General features: G+C 38.6%; 1 protein-coding gene across 4 annotated transcripts in view; it reads left to right on the top strand.

The window, feature by feature from the left end:
* Positions 1–18,083, top strand: part of MAP3K5 (mitogen-activated protein kinase kinase kinase 5) — a 204,324-nt gene that overhangs the window by 112,898 nt on the left and 73,343 nt on the right. For all 4 annotated transcript variants that reach the window (XM_042939914.1, XM_042939913.1, XM_042939915.1 and 1 more), the window contains exons 9-11: positions 3,659–3,818; positions 6,126–6,279; positions 13,213–13,320. In XM_042939914.1, coding sequence (XP_042795848.1) covers positions 3,659–3,818; positions 6,126–6,279; positions 13,213–13,320 — 422 coding nt within the window. The remainder of the gene's footprint in view (positions 1–3,658; positions 3,819–6,125; positions 6,280–13,212; positions 13,321–18,083) is intronic.

Genomic DNA, 18,083 nt, shown 5'->3' with positions numbered 1-18,083 from the left:
ACCTGGGTGGCTCAGTGGGTTAAGCGTCAGACTTCAGCTCAGGTCATGATCTCATGGTACGTGAGTTCGAGCCCCGCGTCGGGCTCTGTGCTGACAGCTCAGAGCCTGGAGCCTGTTTCAGATGCTGTGTCTCCCTCTCTCTCTGACCCTCCCCCGTTCATGCTCTGCCTCTCTCTGTCTCTCAAAAATGAATACACATTAAAAAAAATAATTAAAAAAAAATAAAATAAAACACAGAACCACAAGGTGCCTGGGTGGCTCAGTCAGTTAAACGTCTGACTCTTGATTTCAGTTCAGGTCATGATGTCACAGTCCTGAGATTGAGCCCTGTGTTGGGCTCTGCACTGGGCCTGGAGCCTACTTGGGATTCTCTCTCACCCTCTCTCTCTGCCTCTCCCCCTGCTGATTCTCTCTCTCTCTCTAAGGAAAAAAGAAAAAAAAAGCCACAGAACCACATCTTACATGTTCTTCCTATTTCCACCTTCACAAGACTTAAAGTTAATATTCAGATTTTAGCTAAGTAACAGACGATTTCCCCATTTTTGTGGAATTTTTCAATCAACTATGAGACATTTTATGGGAGAGAGTCAGAATTAGGGGTTTGGTGATGTAATGATGATGTAATAAAAGAACGGGGTGCTTGGAATTGAGACAAACCACTCTTCAAATCTCATTTTTGGGGAGCAATCAAAATGAAATCTGTATTACTGAATATAAAAATCCATGATTCTATAAAGATAATTTAAAAAAGGAAGTCAAAACAAAAACAAAATCCATCACCCACCACAACACAACTCATTTGTCATGTATAGGGATGACCAGTTTCTCAGAAAATTAGAAATTATAGGGAAGAAATTACATCCCTTCCTTCCTTTTTTAAGAGATACCACAGCTCATCTAGCAGATGAGGTGCAGCTCTTCATAAAGTATGCTGCATACTAAATGTATTAATCCCTGGGAGAGGGTAGTCTTCAAAAGAATTCTAGTTAATGAAGTGGAGGGAATGATAAGGCCGACATCGATAGTGATGTTGCAATAATGATCATCAGAACTAAAACCATTAAGTGAAAATGTTTCTTTTTCTTTATTTTAGAGAGAGAGAGAGAGTGCACACATGAGGGAGTAGAGGTAGAGAGGGGAATCCCAAGCAGGCTCTGCACTGCCAGCACAGAGCCCGATGCGGGTCCTGAACCCATGAACTCTGAGATTATGACCTCAGTCGAAACTAAGAGTTGGACACTTAACGGCCTGAACCACCCAGGCGCCCCAGAAAATGTTTATTTTTGTAAAAACTTCATTTCACCATATTTACGTGATACCGATGCTCACTCACACGTTGCTTGTTAGCCACAAAGGACAAATGTGCCTGTAGAATCCATTCTGTTTATGCCCCTGGGGATCCGGCTGTCAGCAAGCCAGCCAGAATCCCTAATAGTGAGATGGCCCAACAGTTCTTCTTCATGTGATGAACATGGAGTAAGCAGCAGTTCCCATAAAGTAGTCTCACTCAGATTTTAAGACCTAATGTCCAGGTAATAAGAATCGCAGTGGCTATAAAAATGAGTTAGACAACACAAACATGTCAGATTCATGCCAAGGTCAAAGTTAAATGTCACTCTCATAATACGAACTTCTGGCATGTAAGCATAAATCAGAAATTTTCTTTTAACACTAGTACTGTGATTTTCCTATTACACATTGTCATAGTCCCTATTTAAATGTTTGACATGATTTGCTGCTAGATCAATCCTTGGTTCAATGTTCTACAAGCATGACACAATAAAAAGAGCTCATTTCAAATGAGGTTAGTAGAGACACCTATTTTCAGTATCTCATTTTCTCCATGCACTTTCTTCTTTCCTTTGTATTCATTGAATTTTTTTATTATACCTAGATAGGACATCGTGCATGTTGTTGCATACCTGTGTGTAATTTTTTCATCTTATGAAATTTTAAGGAGGCAAAGCTATTCTCTTTCTTAGTATCACAAAATGTGAAGGATTCCCAAATGGACTTTTTCTTCTTTTTCTTTTTTTCTTTTTCTTTATTTTCTTTGTAGAGACAGAGAGATTGTGAGTGGGAGAGAGAGAGTGTGAGAAAGAGAGAGAGAGGGAGAATCCCAAGTAGGTTCCACACTCAGCTTGGTGTCTGACACGGGGCTTGATCCCACGACCCTGGGATCATGACCTGAGCTGACATCAAGAGTTGGGTGCCCAACCAACTGAGCCATCCAGGCTCCCCACAAATGGACTTTTTCTTGAAATGCTCAGGGTTTAAGTGTAATTATATCATAAAAAGTGGCATAGCGTTTTTTAAAGATTATTTTGTTTGGTTAAAGTATCGTTTTCCAAAAAAATTCATACCTCTCAGGAAATATAAAATAGAACACTTGTAAAACATTTTATTTAGCTCCGTTGATATGGAAAAGAGGATATGTCCAGTTCAAAGTGCATTTAAGAAGCTAGGGTATTCATAGATCAATTAACAAGAAATGTTAGGGTAAGATTTCTGAGTTTGACTGAAAAAAAACAAAATTAGGCCAAATAGGTCATAAATCTTAGGGATTATCTGTTTTACTACTAGACAAAAAATATTTGCATCTCTACTGAACAAAACATGCAAGTTAACAAGTAAACTTATCTAAGTCTGAGATCTTTAATAAATAGTAAACAATGAATGTTTTACAAGTGTTCTATTTTATATTTCCTGAGAGGTATGAATTTTTTTGGAAAACGATACTTTAACAAAACAAAATAATCTTTAAAACAGTGAACTTGCCACACTTTCCCTGGACAGTCCTTGAGGTACCTGATGCCACTGTGGGATATTGAAATGAAATGTCCCAGTTTTTTACCTTAGTCCCAAATCTCAGATCATTTCCCTGATACTTTAATGTTGTGAATACTAGTGGCAATTAACAATTTTACAAGGATATATTCTTTTTAAACAAAGGAATGCAAATGCAAAAATAATAGAAGGCAGAGTAGAGACAAAAATGTATAATGAAATGCAAAAAACCCAGAAGAACCAAAACAATGTTGAAAAAGAACAAAGTTGGAGGATTTACATTACCTAATTTTTCAAATCTTGTTACAAAGCAACAGTAATCAAGAGTGTTATCTGCCACTTTCCTTATTTCTTAAACTTTCTAAGTATATAATTGTTTTTGCATATAAAATTATTATTAATTATTGCCTAATTATACTCAATTATTATTTTATTAATTATTTTTGTTACTATTTATCATTATTGAATTGACCCAATTATACTCAATTCTATGAGTGATAGAATTGCATCATATTTCCCTTTCAAGTAACTAAAGAATCCTTGTTGTTATAAGGGAAGCAAGGTGGTTACACAACAAGGTGTTACCACCTTTTAATTTATGCATATACAGTGCAGGCATATATTAAAATTCTGGAATGATGCACATCCCAGTGACAGTGGCAGTTATCTTTGGACTTTCAAATTAAAGTGATTTTTTTTAAATGAACTTAAACCCCTTTTATAATTGACACTTAAAGCTATTTGAATCTGAAAGGAGGAAATAAAAGCTTATTGTATTTTAATAAAATGTCTGGCTTTTTTTTTTTTTATTAAAAAGGCTCTGCCTGGGTGCTGTGTGTTTGTAACATTGTACTTCCTGTTGATCTTCCAGGGGTGAAGCTAAGTAGCCTTCTTGGTAAAAAGGGAAACTTAGAAAAACTCCAGAGCTACTGGGAAGTTGGATTTTTTCTGGGTGCCAGTGTCCTGGCCAATGACCACATGAGAGTCATCCAAGCATCTGAAAAGCTTTTTAAACTGAAGACGCCAGCATGGTAATAGTGAAGTGTTATGTGTTTAAGCAATTACTTTTAATAAACAACTCTTATCACTTATTTCCAAATTGTTATATTTGTTGAACTGACGATTAGATTGAATTTATTTGCTTATAGAACAAAATGTAGAATTTAGAGGAAAACCTCATGTTCATAAATAAAATGTGTTGAATATAAGTTCTGGTGGTTTTGGGCATAGGTGAGGTCTGCTTGCCTTCAGCTTAGCCTTTTCATGACATTGACCAACCCGCTAGCCCAAGTTGGCTAGGGTTACCCAGAGGAATCATGCAGAGGCCTCACATTTTGCACCTGCAAATCGAATCGGTAGATTGACAGATTTTTATCCCAACCTCCCCCGTTTCTGCCCCAAACGTATACCCTGTGTTCTCTTTATGACCTAATCTGTTTTGGGATTCTCATTGTTGATTTTCATTTCTTTATGCTAAGGCTTGTTAATGCATTTGAATGTTTCCTATATGTGTGTATTTTTCTTATTTCAAATTGTTCCTGGAGTGCCCCCAAGTCTCATCATTATGTATGTGGTAATTGAAGAGATGAAAGCAAAATTCCATGTGCATTTAGGACTGTTTTGGAAAACAATGCTGATTTTATTATATATCATGTGTGATGATCACTAGCCGTAAAGACTTTAAAAGGTTGACCATGATATCAAGAAAGGCTCAGGGCGGCTCAGAGACTGGACCACTGACTTGTTTTCATCAAAGGAACCACTTGAGGAGATGCTTACCACCGTAGGTCCCCATGGCTTCCTAAAAGAATTCCTCACGTTCAGGTCTTCTCATTAGCAAACCCTCCCCAGTATCACACTTACAGTGATCTTCCCAAAAATTCATGTCTGACCCTTCCCCTCCACTGAAATCCTTAAATCAATATGGTTGAATGGCTCTTCACAGCCTAAGGGATAAAGTCCACCTCCTTGGCTGGTGAACAAGGTTTACCTTTAGTCATTCCAGCCTCTGATCTTGTCACACCCCCCGGTTACACTGCTCTCCAGTCACATGAAATGTGCCAGACTGTGGCTTCATGCATTTGTGTCTCAGCACACGCTGAGAAGGCCTCTTCCGGGGATCTTCTCTACCTGGGGACCTTCCTAAATCTGCCCACAAACCAGACCCCCACCTAAAACCCTTTTCTGCATCCGGATAGAAGCACGTGGGTGTTATTGCATAAACACATGTGATTAGTTCATCTCATGAAATCTTCTTTCGTGTTTGTCATTTTTAAATTAGGGGTGCCTGGGTGGCTCGGTCGGTTAAGTGTCTGACTTTGGCTCAGGTCACGATCTCGCGGTTCATGGGTTTGAGCCCTGCGTCAGGCTCTGTGCCGACAGCTCAGAGCCTGACTTTGGTTAATTGTATCTCTGTGTATTGGTAGCCCTACTGATGTTTAGGTTGCTGTGCTATCCCTTTTACATTCCTGTCTCCTCGGCACTGTGTGCAGCTACTTAGGAACAGGGTTGTACTATTAGTGCGATGTCAACAGCAGGTGTTCAGCAAATGACATGAAATAAATGAACCAATAAATGCCTGTGTTACATGCCGCCAAATCTGTCATTTCTTTACAGTGATCATTCTGATGGTCCAGAAGGGGCTGAAGCACAGGTCCAAAGAGCTTTGGTGTGAGGTATCCCAGCTTCTGTTGACAAGAAAGCAGACATTATTTTATGCAACAGTAATAACCACAAAACAATGCCTTAAGTGTCCATTCACTTAATGTTGATGTCCATGTTTATAGCTTATGAAGTACTTGCAAACCCACTAACTCATGTAATTATCTCGCTCCTCATTTTTTCCTAACTTTTTCCTTTGAGGCGCCATCTGTCTTGTTAGGTTGGAGGGTATTTGTATAATATATCAGCTGAGTTGCTTCAAAGCAAAATAATGATCCCTTATGAAGGGTCTATTTAGAAAAGCTTTCTCATGGAAGCATATTTTAAGACATGTGCATTAACCACTCCCTTGAATAGAAGACAGGCATTTTTGTAAAAGTCATGTTTTCAGCAGATGTATCAGTCAGTCCAAGCTATTTAAGCCCTCTGCACCTCAGTTTCCTCATCTTTAAAATGATGTTATAACAGCCTACTTTATTGAATTTTTGTGAGGTACAGAGGAGACAACGTATGTGAAAGTACATGGCATATAACAAATAATGAGTAATGTGTGGTGAATCGGAATACCTAAATATTAACGCTATATTTCAATTACATCCACAGATTAAAACCAGGATACATGGGAACAGGTGGTTCTAAATTTGCCCATTGTGTGTTTTATATCTTTTCATTTTTAGGTACCTCAAGTCTATTGTAGAGACAATTTTGATATATAAGCATTTTGTGAAACTGACTACAGAGCAGCCTGTGGCCAAACAGGAGCTGGTGGACTTCTGGATGGATTTCCTGGTGGAGGCCACAAAGACAGATGTTACTGTAGTTAGGTTTCCGGTGAGTACTCTTCATTTAACTTAACTTTAAGTGCATTTCTATTTTGTTTCTTTTATTTAAAGAACATCTTGCACTGTGATTTTAATAGTACTAGTGTTACTTTTTTAAAATAACTTCTCACAATCAGAGAAGTGAGATACGTCTTTATGTTTTTGCCATGAAATTGGGTGATTTCTTGTGATAAGTTGTAAAGTGTGCTTTCCAAGAAAAGATTGTCTCTTGCTTAGCGCAGTTAGTCAACATATCGCTTCCGACCAGACACAAGGGTGCTGTGAATTCATACTACAGTTTTGTTAACATTGTCATCAGTATCGTTACCATTATTGTGGTGAAAAGTGTCAAGCTCACCTGGGTCGTTATTCCATCTCGACCACTCATTACCCACATGGGTCAGAGTTAGATTTAGTGTCCCTAGCCACCTTTTACAATGCCTTAGATCATGAGAAATGATGACTCATAGGTTCCAGTTTGCAACTTATTTTGGCCAGATATAGATATAGATACACGTACAGTAGACACACACACACACTTTTAAAAATATATTGCTCATCTTCTCAGCTGGTGCCTTTCCCATCCTGATGGCTCTCAGAATGCCATCCAGAGCAGTATAAGCTTAGCATCTGATTCAAGAATTACCAAGTCACTGTGTGCACTAATCTCCTCCCACGTCAAAGTGATGCCGTAAAACTCTGTTTGAGCTCTCTAGTCCAGTCCTCCCTATTCAGGTGGTAACCACGCTCAATTCTTTTTCTCTAATTCTTGTTCTCCAGTTCTTGCTTGTAGGATCATCTGTTTCATTTCATTAAATCCACTGCTGGCATTAACACACTTTCTTTACTCTTCCTTCCCGATGAAGCCTTGAGCTCCGCAGGATCTTCATTTGAAAAGCCTTTCAAACTAAAACACTTTGTTTTCTAGCCTAGATAATGTGTAACCTAGGAAAATACTTATCTCAGAGTGAGCTGGCAGCATGCCTTCAGCTGATGCTCTGATGATAGCAAACGTGGGGAAAGAAGACAGCACAGAACTGAAGTATCTAATTGACTGTTGACTTGATTGAATAGAAAATCAGCTATGAAAAGAAACCACTCACATTAGCTATTCTGAGCTAATTTAAATTAGTTTAATGTGAATTTGTCTGTCATGATATGAATAGAAAAAAATAAAACTCGAAAATAGTAAGAGAGACGTTAGGAGAATATAGGTATATACTTTGGTGAGAGAGGCTTTCTTAATTAAGCAAGAAAGGGACCTTTAAGCCCTAAAGGCAAATGTTGACCAATTTGATTTCATTAAAAATTCTAACTTTTGTTCAGTGAAGAACACCATAAACATGGCAAATGCTAGACAGGGAGAAAATATTTAATATTAATGTGGCAAAATGATCAATTTGCCTAATTGCACAAAGGAAAAAAAAAACAACTCCTACTAATTGGTAAGCAAAAGAAAAAGAAAATGGGCAAATCACATGAAAAGATAATAACCTCACTGGCTAGTCAAAAATGCAAATTAAAATGAGACATTGTACCTGTGCCATTTTGCACATGTGCACATCTGTCTGTAGGATAAATTCCCAGAAGTGAAATTGATTGATATTGCCCCGTTGCCCTCCATAGGAATTGTATCAGTTGACATTCTCACTGGCAACATTCGAGACTATTTTCCGAAAGTCTCTCCTAAAAGGTGTGTTTATCATATTTGTACTTTTTTAAACTTACAGATGAAAAAATGGTGTATTAGGATGGTTTTAATTAGTGTTTCTCTTATTATGTGTCAGGTTGTGCATATTATTAAGTTTGTGTTTAAAAGACTACTCAGTGGTAGGGCACCTGGATGGCTCAGTCAGTTAAGCATCCGACTTTGGCTCAGGTTATGGTCTCATGGTTTGTGGGTTCGAACCCTGCATCGGGCTCTGTGCTGACAGCTCAGAGTCTGGAGCCTGCTTCAGATTCTGTGTCTCCCTCTCTCTCTGCTCCTCCCCCATATGCACTCTGTCTCTCTCTCAAAAATAAATAAGCATTAAGTAAAAGACCACTCAGTGATTAAAATAATAATAATAATAATAATAATAATAATAATAATTTGTTGCCAACATTTAAAAATAAAGAGAGTTGGTTCTTTAGTGCCAGCTATGATGGAGTAAATGGTATTGGTATTGGTACTGCTATAAATAACTATAAAAATCTGGACAAAATATGTAAAATACTGTTTGTAGACATTAAATAGCAGTCATCGCAGGGTTGTGATCCTTGAGCAGGGAGGTACTGGAGTTGAGTCCCACCTTCACCTGCTTTTTTTCTGTAAGGTGTTTTTCTGGCTGCAGCCCAAGGAGGTGGAGCCCTAGCAGGGAATAGCATTCTCCCTGGGCAGAGCAGGCAGGAAGGAGTGTTTGGGACTCTCAGAGAGATGGAGAGGGTGTTGGAGAAGGGGGAGCCTTGAAGAATGAATCCCAGGATTCTGTGTGGGTATTTCCCTTGAGTCCTAGGACAACCTCTAGATAGTGTGAACGGGGGGAAAGCACAGTGTAAGGAACCACAATTACTGGTCCCAGTATTTGACTAAAATTGGATTTTAGATGAAACCTGTGTAGGTTAAGTAAACCTTATCAAGGGAAATTCCCTTGCTATATAGAGGACCAGGACCAGAAGTGGTAGAGAGCATTCTTTTGAAGGGTGAGAGCTGAGCAAATATCCCAGAGCTTAACCAATGCAGGGATAAGATGTTGGCCTTTGGGTGATGAGACCTTGCTGAACACCCCAAGCATTTAGTGGCGACATAGAAAGCCCTTGCCCTAGGAGAAAAGGTGAAACTAAAACAGATCCACCCTAACAAAGCTGTAAGAAAACTAAGTCTTGATAGGATCAAGATGAAGCACTGATAATTTGACCGCTAGCTAGGGAGCAGGGGTGGGGAAACTTCTGGGAGGATATGATCCAGAGCCTCTGCATTGTGTCATTCAGACACAATCAAAGACTACTAGACATTCTAAGAAGCAGAAAAAAGTGATGGATAACAAAGAGCTAAAACAGCCAGTAGAGGCAGGCCCAGAAGTGATTCGCATATTAAAGTGACCACATAAGACTTCAAATAACTATAATTACTATGTTAAAGATGATAAAAAGAAAGACAAAATAAATGAAAAGGCAGTCAACTGAAAAATAAAGTTTATAAGAAAGCCAAGTGAAAATAAGGACAGTTCATACAAAAATCTAGATTTTTAGCTATTGAAAAGTGAAAGGAACTGACAATCTGTGACTGGCCTTCTCCACAAGCAACAACCTACTAAGTCAGCTAGCTGGTGCCATGTTAGATGCTGGTTACAGTCCCATCCTTCCTGCTTCACCCTCTGCCTTTCCCACTGGGCCCACTCCCTGCAACCATTGGAGTTTGCTCCCCCTGTATCACCACATAGAAAAAATCATGTTTCTAGTACTTGTGGTGTCATATCAGTCACTAACTCATTATGTCTTTAGAGTCTTTAGTTCATACTCATGAAGGCCACTGTAGGTCTTGATTGGGGTGATAGCATTATCCTTCTTTTAGTGTGGATCTGACTAAAATCAAGATGATTTATATTAGAAGTATTTTATTTGATTGTTTCCATTTATTTCACCACCGTATCTGTTCTCATTCCTCGAAGAAATACTAGTGACCCTGGGTAAAAGAAAACAGACAAAAGTTTCTTAGCAAAATGATTTGAATGGTCCCATCAGTTATTATTATTTGGGTTCAGTTCAGTTGATTCTTTTTTCTCACCTCTCTTCTATGTAGATTTTCTTTCCTTCCTACATTGAACAGTTAGGAAACCATCAACCCATCACCCTAGGCTAGGTGAGAGGAGAGGAGAATGCTGCTTTTACGGACTCTTATAGGAGCTGAGACATGTACCTCTATTTAATATCTACTCTGTATATAGGGTGCCTGGGTGACTCATTCGGTTGAGCATCTGACTTTGGCTCAGGTCATGATCTCACTGCTCATGGGTTCGAGTCCCACGTCAGGCTCTGTGCTGACAGCTCAGAGCCTGGAGACTGCTTCAGATTCTATGTCTCCCTCTCTCTATGCCCCTCCCCTCCTTGTGCTCTGTATGTGTGTCTCTCTCTCAAAAATAAATAAACGTTAAAAATTTTTTTTAAAAATCTACTCTGTATAGCTTATAGGCCTTATACTGCCGTCATTCCCACTTCAGATGCAAGAAGTTAGCAGTTAATTTTACTTTTTTAAAAATTTTGTTTAGCAGTTAATTTTAATGTTAACCAGTATAAAAGATTAGAAACTAAAAGGAAGCATGTTTATATTTCAAGTGAGTTGTGTCTAGCCAGGTTTGTCAAATTGCCTTTTTCCTTCTCCCTTCTCAGTCTTTCTGTTACCTCTGTAATGTGTGCCATAAATTCCTCCCATTTTGTCATTTCAAGGGTAGAACACTTCAAAGGTCTCAACAAATGTTAGATGATGATAATTACAACCAATGTTTTTCCCTATCTCGACATGGGAAAACATAGGTCAGATTTTATCTGTTAGAAATATTTGAGACACAATAAAGACATAATTTGAGAAGAGAGGAGATAACCTGGTGTTGTGTTTTTCTAATGTTAAATTCTGTGCCCACATAATTAGAGAAAAAGGTATATTCTCATTTGTCGGTATAGTGACTTGGAAGCTATTTTGGAAGACCTACCTTTTATTCCCGATTATTCATTTTCATTTCACAAACACTGGGATACTCATATTTGAAAGCACTAATTCTGCCAAGTTTAGATTGAAAATTTATTTCCATTATTAATCAGTACCACTTCACTCTCTGTTGATTGGAATTTGGACCTTGATTTACCTGGTATGTTCCTAAATCAGAGTATGTTCCCTGGTGGACTCTTACTGTGCTTTATTTGTAATCTGTTCTATCTTATTTTCATAACTAGAGCCTGACCAAGAATTAAGCCCTTGCAGTTTTTTTATACTTAAGAGTAAAGAAAATTTTGTCTTCCTAATCTGCTTTCTGTAGTTCTCTGTGTTCTAATTTAAATAAATTTACTGTTGTGATAAATATAGCATAAAATCAGGGGTGCCTGGGTGGCTCAGTCAGTTAAGTGTCTGACTTCGGCTCAGGTCATGATCTTGAGGTTTGTGGGTTTGAGCCCCACGTTGCTCTCTGTGCTGACAGCTCAGAGCCTGGAACCTGCTGCAGATCCTGTGTCTCCCTCTCTCTCTGCCCCTCCCCTGCTCATGCTCTGTCTCTCTCTGTCTCTCAAAAAATGAATAAAATGTTTAAAAAAATTTTAGAAAAACAAAGATAGCATAAAATCAGTACTAAGTTTGCAGTGCATGGCCAAGAGTCAGGTTGCTAATCCATGTGCCTTCTTGCTCAGATTGCACGCTAGATCACAGTGTAGTGTGAGTCCATAATCCCTTGCTGATAGAATCTTCTGAAGGGTTTTTGGGTTTTTCCTCCACTTTTATTTGGTCAACTTATTTGATAGAAGATTCTTTCTAAAAGCCACTTTCCTTGAGTTTTAAGCAGTGGGGTAGAAAGAACTATTCTAGTTTCTCTGATAGTTTAGTATTGGCTTTCCTTTCCTTTTAAAATATTCCTACTTGGGGCGCCTGGGTGGCTCAGTTGGTTAAGCGGCCGACTTCGGCTCAGGTCATGATCTCGTGGTCTGTGAGTTCGAGCCCCGCGTCGGGCTCTGTGCTGACAGCTCAGAGCCTGGAGACTGTTTCGGATTCTGTGTCTCCTTCTCTCTGACCCTCCCCCATTCATGCTCTGTCTCTCTCTGTCTCAAAAATAAATAAACGTTAAGAAAAAAATTTTTTTTAAATATTCCTACTTAAGACTGCATGGGAAATTTGAGCTAAGTAGGTGCTTTTAAGCGTCTGTACAAACAGATAATAGTTGAAGTACCTTTAAAATTTGTGCATGTGTGGCATTTTGATGTTATCTGTACCTAATACCAGATATTAGTAATAATATGCTACATCCTTTGAGAGAGATTCTCAACTCACTTATTACATATCCCTCATACATCTCCAAAACAGGAGTCGGTTTTATTTCTCTCTCTCACAAGGCTAAATATATCATTAGTGAAGATCCAAGTTTTATCTTAAAGCAGTGCAAAAACATTTTTATTATTTCATACAGCTATGTCCTTTCCTTTGCCTTATATATAAAACTCAATAATAACCAGAATCATTTCTCACTCTATTTACATGGGTATGAAAAACATGCTACCACATCTTGATGGTAAGGTGTGGCAGGAGAAAACCTAAAATAGTATGTGGCGCTCTATATGTAGAATCTTTTCTATGTACAGAATTATTTACCACATTTCTGCCCTTTTTTTGGACATATTTATATTTATAGAAATAGATTATGCATGTGTTGCAAGATAAAAGACTTTAAAAATATATCATTAGAGGGGCACCTGGGTGGCTCAGTCACTTAAGTATCTGACTCTTGGTTTTGGCTCAGGTTGTGATCTCACAACTCATGAGTTTGAGCCCCATGTCAGGCTCTGCGCTGACAGCACGGAGCCTGCTTGGGATTCTCTGTCTCCCTCTCTCTCTGCCCCTCCCCCTGCTTGCACACACACTCTCCCTCTATCTCAGTAATAAATAAATAACAAAAAATTTTTAAAAATACATCATTAGAGTAGATTCCCTGGGAATAGTGAAACCAATATATGGACTTTAAAAATTTATTTCCAATTTCTTTAGCAAAAAAAAAGTGATGCATCATGGGAACTTACAATAATACCATAAAATGCTCAAAGGACTCATAAGGAAGGCACCAATTAAGAATTAAAATGGTTTTACTGCAGCAGTGGACCCAGAGCCTCATCTGATAACCTCCCACATCAGTGCAGTGTTGTTATAACAGCTCTAAATGATTTAAATCTGAAGTCACTAATATTTGTTTCTTTGCCTTATGTTTTCAAGGTGTTAATATTAGAACCAACTAAAATCTATCAGCCTTCATATTTGTCTATCAACAATGAAGTTGAGGAAAAGACAATATCTATTTGGCATGTGCTTCCTGATGACAAGGTAAATTGTGTAATTATTAACACACAAGCATTAAAGGACTTTACTCCCTTCTAGCATTTATATATTCCAGCAAATACCTGTATTAGTTAAGAAGAAATAGCTTACCATGTATTTATCTTGGCATAAATACTTATATCCTATAATATAAAATTTGTTAAACATGGATTATGAATTTCACTCACTTAATAAAATAACTGAACCTATTTGCATTTTTATTTTAGATGGCATAACCATCTAAAGTAAGCCTGAAATTAGAAGATTATTTTGTTTTGTAAACTCATGCTATAAATTAAATTATATTTCAGAGAACTGATCTTAATATATATGACTTACAAGATGCCTATCTTTTTTTGAAATTATATTTATTTTTTTTTAAGTTTATTTTTGTGTGAGAGAGACAGCACAAGCAGGGGAATGGCAGAAAGCAAGGGTGACACAGAATCTGAAGCAGGCTCCAGTCTCTGAGCGGTCAGCACAGAGCCCGACGCGAGGCTCCAACCCATGAACCGCAAGATCATGACCTGAGCTGAAGGCAGACACTTAGCTGACTGAGCCATCCAGGCGCCCCTAAGTTATATTTATTTATTTTGACAGAGAGAGAGCAAGTGAGCATGAGCAGGGGAGGGACAGAGAGGCAGAGGGAGAGAGAGAATCCCAAGCAGTCTCTGCACTGTCAGCATGGAGCCCAACGCACAGCTCAAACCCATGAACCATTAGCTCATAACCTGAGCTGAAATCAAGAGTTGGGTGCTCAACTAAGCCACCCAGGTGCCCCAAAAGATGTGTATCATAATTCTAGGGAGCCTATCATAATAATGCCACTCTAGTCCTACCCGAGTATGATTATAGTTAGCATTCCATGACACTGTTGGGTTATCTAAGCAGCTGCTCAATTTCACATTAGTCACTGGCTCCATGTGCCGACACAATATGAGCAGGACTGTGTTGCCTTGGCTTTCAGAAGGGTCTGAAATGCTCTCATTTCCACTCCTCACAGTCATTTGGATAACCCTTTCCACTTCTGTATTTTATTAGTTTTAATATGTGTACAAATCCTACTATTTTTTAAAAATAGAAAAATTTCAAGACTTGATTCCAGTTCATGTGATAAACCACAGAAATGAGAGAAGACGTGTGGCAAAGCAGTTTTGTGAGGTTTTTGGTAATTGTTTTCCAAAATACCCTTATAATTTTCCTTACCAATCATCCATGCACTCAACACATATTTACAGAGCACTTACTCTGTGACAGGCACTACCAGGCACTGTGTTAGGCAGTAGGGAAACAGATGTGTACAAAATAAGCGAAATTTCTGCCTTTCTACTCAGGCAGTAAATAAATAAATATAGAAGTGTATTCAATGATGAATGTGATACAGCACAAAAGGGGGAATTAGGACGTACAGTTAGAGAAATGGGCTTGCAATTTTTAGAAATGTCAATTTCAATGTTTTTAAATGTCTTTAAGTCAACAGTCCTGGGTTTAAGTCCTATCTCTGCCTTTGGCAACATGGCTTCTGCATGTTGCAGTATCTTTATCTTTAGAATGGGATAGTAGTAATATTCATCTCAAAAGGTTATTGTTAAAATTAAATGAAATAGTATAGGCAGGGTATATTGCACAGAGCCTGACATGTAATAAGTGTTGTTTTCACAACAATAAAATTTATGGCAAAGCACATATGAACTAATCCCTAACCTATCCCTTAGAACTTAACCTGGCTTAGCTCTTTAGATGAAATAGCAGCAATCATTTGGGAGGTTGTTGGCATCATATTAGGGCACCGTGATATTGAGATTTATAGTAAGAAATAAATACTTGGTCTTCATCTCTTTCTGGCACAGATTTGCTAAAACCCTTAGAATTTCCTAAGTGCTGAAAGCCATCTCTGTTTTTTTGTTTTGTTTTTTGTTATGTTAATAAGGTGACTTTTGGATCCACCTAAGGATGAGACCTGGATGCCAAGAGCACCAACTATAGGATTAGAGGGTTAGAACTTCCAGTCCCACCCCCTGACCTCTGGGGAGGAGAAAGGGGAGAGGTTGAATCCATTTCCAATGGCCAGTGGATTTAATCAGTCATCCCTATGTCATGAAGCCCCTGTAAAAAACCCAAAAAGGGCGGGGTTCAAAGAGCTTCCAGGTGGGTGAACATGTGGAGATTTGGGCAGAATGGTGCCCTTGGAGGGGTCATGGAAGCTCTTAGCCCTTTCTCCATACTTTGCCCCATGCAACTCTTCCACCTGGCTATTTCCTGAGTCATATCCTTTTATAATAAACCAGTAATCTAATAAGTAAAATGTTTTCCTGAGATCTGTGAGCCACTGTAACAAATTAATCAAACACAAGGAGTGGGGGGGGGGGGTCCTTGGAACCCCAATTGATAGCTGGCATGATGACGTAACTCCAGGTGGAGTTGTTTAGAGACAGAATTGAGAATAACTAATAATAACTAATAATAATAACCATGTATATATGTTGTTAACGTTGTTTTAAAGTACACAGTGTGTCATTCACATTATTTTAAAGTATATGCCTATGTGTTCTCACAAGCAGACTTAATCCTGCAGTTGAAACTACAAAATCTAAAGAGAGGTTAGGAAACATGAACATTATTATCTGGGAGAGGAGATTTTCAAAGGCTCGAATGGAAAGAGCAAGGTTATCCAAGGACACTTGGAAACAGAATGGGGCTAAAGGAATTAGCAATTAGCAGGGCCAGGAGAATGAGTAGACAGCCAGAAGACAGAAAAAGAACAGAAAGTAAGCCAGAGATTTTTGGAAAATGAGTACTATTTCCAGCTGGTTGTCTGGAAGTTCTTTGTTGAGTACAGTTAGCCTTGTATTGACTCTCTTATGTTTTGTGACATTTGTAGAGATTTTTGCATTATGCTAAGAAGTAAACATATGAGGATGTAAAAGAGTGCGTTAGGAAGAGTTATGGATTTAGGCTGTGAGTTATCCAGTTTCTACTTTTACCATCCTTTGATCAAGAAGAATGACATTTGCATTGTCCCCACTGCGCTAAAAATTCTCCGTGTTCAAAAATTTAAGCTTTTTAAAATAAGTTTCTGTTTGAATGTATGTTGATTTCTTTGCAAACCCTAGCTCTATCCATAGCGTGTTCATTACCACTGTTATTTCCCTATTATTTAAAATAGAAGCATGGGTCAGGGGCATTAAGGAATCTACTCCTGAAATCATTGTTGCACTGTATACTAACTAACTTGCATGTAAATTTAAAAAATAAATTAAAAAAATTAAAAACAAATAAAATAGAAGTGACACCACTGGAATGAGGATACGCAATACAATAACTCAGTATTATATGAGTTTCAAGCAACTGTAATAACTATAATTAAATAACAGATAAACAACAGGGGTATAGGTCTGATGTTAAACAAGAAACGGATTCTTTTTGTCACAGAATGTTTTAAATTTTTTTCTAAGGGTAGAATAGAGAGTGTTGCTTTTCATTTATCATGTTTCCTTACTCCCCTCAGTATTTTCTTTCTAACATGCAGAGTGAACAGTTACATGAGCTGGTAAACACTTTGTACTTCAACTGTCAAAACGTTAAGATCATTATACCAATTCCTAAGAGTTCAGGGACTCTTAGAGGGTTACTCTCCGTCAAGAACCAAATAAATTGAGATCCTAATCTTTTAACAGTTCTCTCTTTGTTCAATGGATGGTTGCTGCTTAAAGTCAAGTTAGTACTTGAAGAAAGTCTGGATGTGCACAGGAAAGAAAAGCTTAGACTGAGGAGGAAAGTTATTTCTGAGATATTTTAAACAGTTGTCATTTAGAATCCTTTCCTTTTTTGTTTTTTTAATTAAAATTTTTCTCAATGTTTATTTATGTTTGAGAGAGAGACAGAGAGAGGGACAGAATGGGAGTGGGGGAGAGGAGAGAGAGAGGGTGACACAGAATCCAAAGCAGGCTCCAGGCTCTGAGCTGTCCACCCAGAGCCCAACGTGGGGCTCAAGCTCACAAACTGTGAGATCGTGACCTGAGCCAAAGTTGGACACCCAACCAACTGAGCCACCCAGGGGCCCCCTAGAATCGTTTCCTTTTTTGAAGTCTAAGCATTCCTGGCCTATCAGGTGGTTTCTCAGAAGAAGATATCAGGCATCAGGGTCCCAGTGGAATATGAAGTGCTGACCTTCCTCCAGCTCCGGCCATGGCCACTCGGAGAAGACCCGGGAAATTTATGATTCTATAGAATTTTTTTTCGAGAGAGAGCATGAGCGGGGGGAGGGGCACAAGGAGAGGGAGCGAGAATCCCAAGCAGGCTCCACGCTCATCATGGAGCCCGATTCAGGGCTTTATCCCAGGACGCTGAAATCATGACCCAAACTGAAATCAAGAGTCAGACACTCAACCAACTGAGCCACCTAGGCAGATTCTAGATTTCGATGATATAATAGTCTCATCCATCAAGGATGCTTTTAGCTATAAAGCTCCCAACTAATAGTGGCTTGAGTAATAAGGAAACGTTATCTTACATAACAAGAATTCTGGGAGGTAGGAGGTCATTCTGGGGGTAATTTCAGTGGCTTAATGGTGTCAGAATTCTGAATTGGCTTCTCTATATGCTCTCGGTTTTTCTTTCCTGGTCTCAAATAGCAGTTCCAAGCATCAATTCACACTGACAGCATGCAAAGGAAAAGGGTCAGACCCTCTCCTTTGTACCAAAAATTACATCATGTATTCATGCCTAGACCAGTCATGAACAAGGAGAATGGACTTACCTCACCAATT

Source organism: Panthera leo, chromosome B2 (assembly GCF_018350215.1).
Source record: "Panthera leo isolate Ple1 chromosome B2, P.leo_Ple1_pat1.1, whole genome shotgun sequence".
Taxonomy (NCBI): Eukaryota; Metazoa; Chordata; class Mammalia; order Carnivora; family Felidae; genus Panthera; species Panthera leo.
The sequence above is the reverse complement of the archived record's forward strand: the minus strand, read 5'-3'. Positions and strand labels throughout refer to the sequence as shown.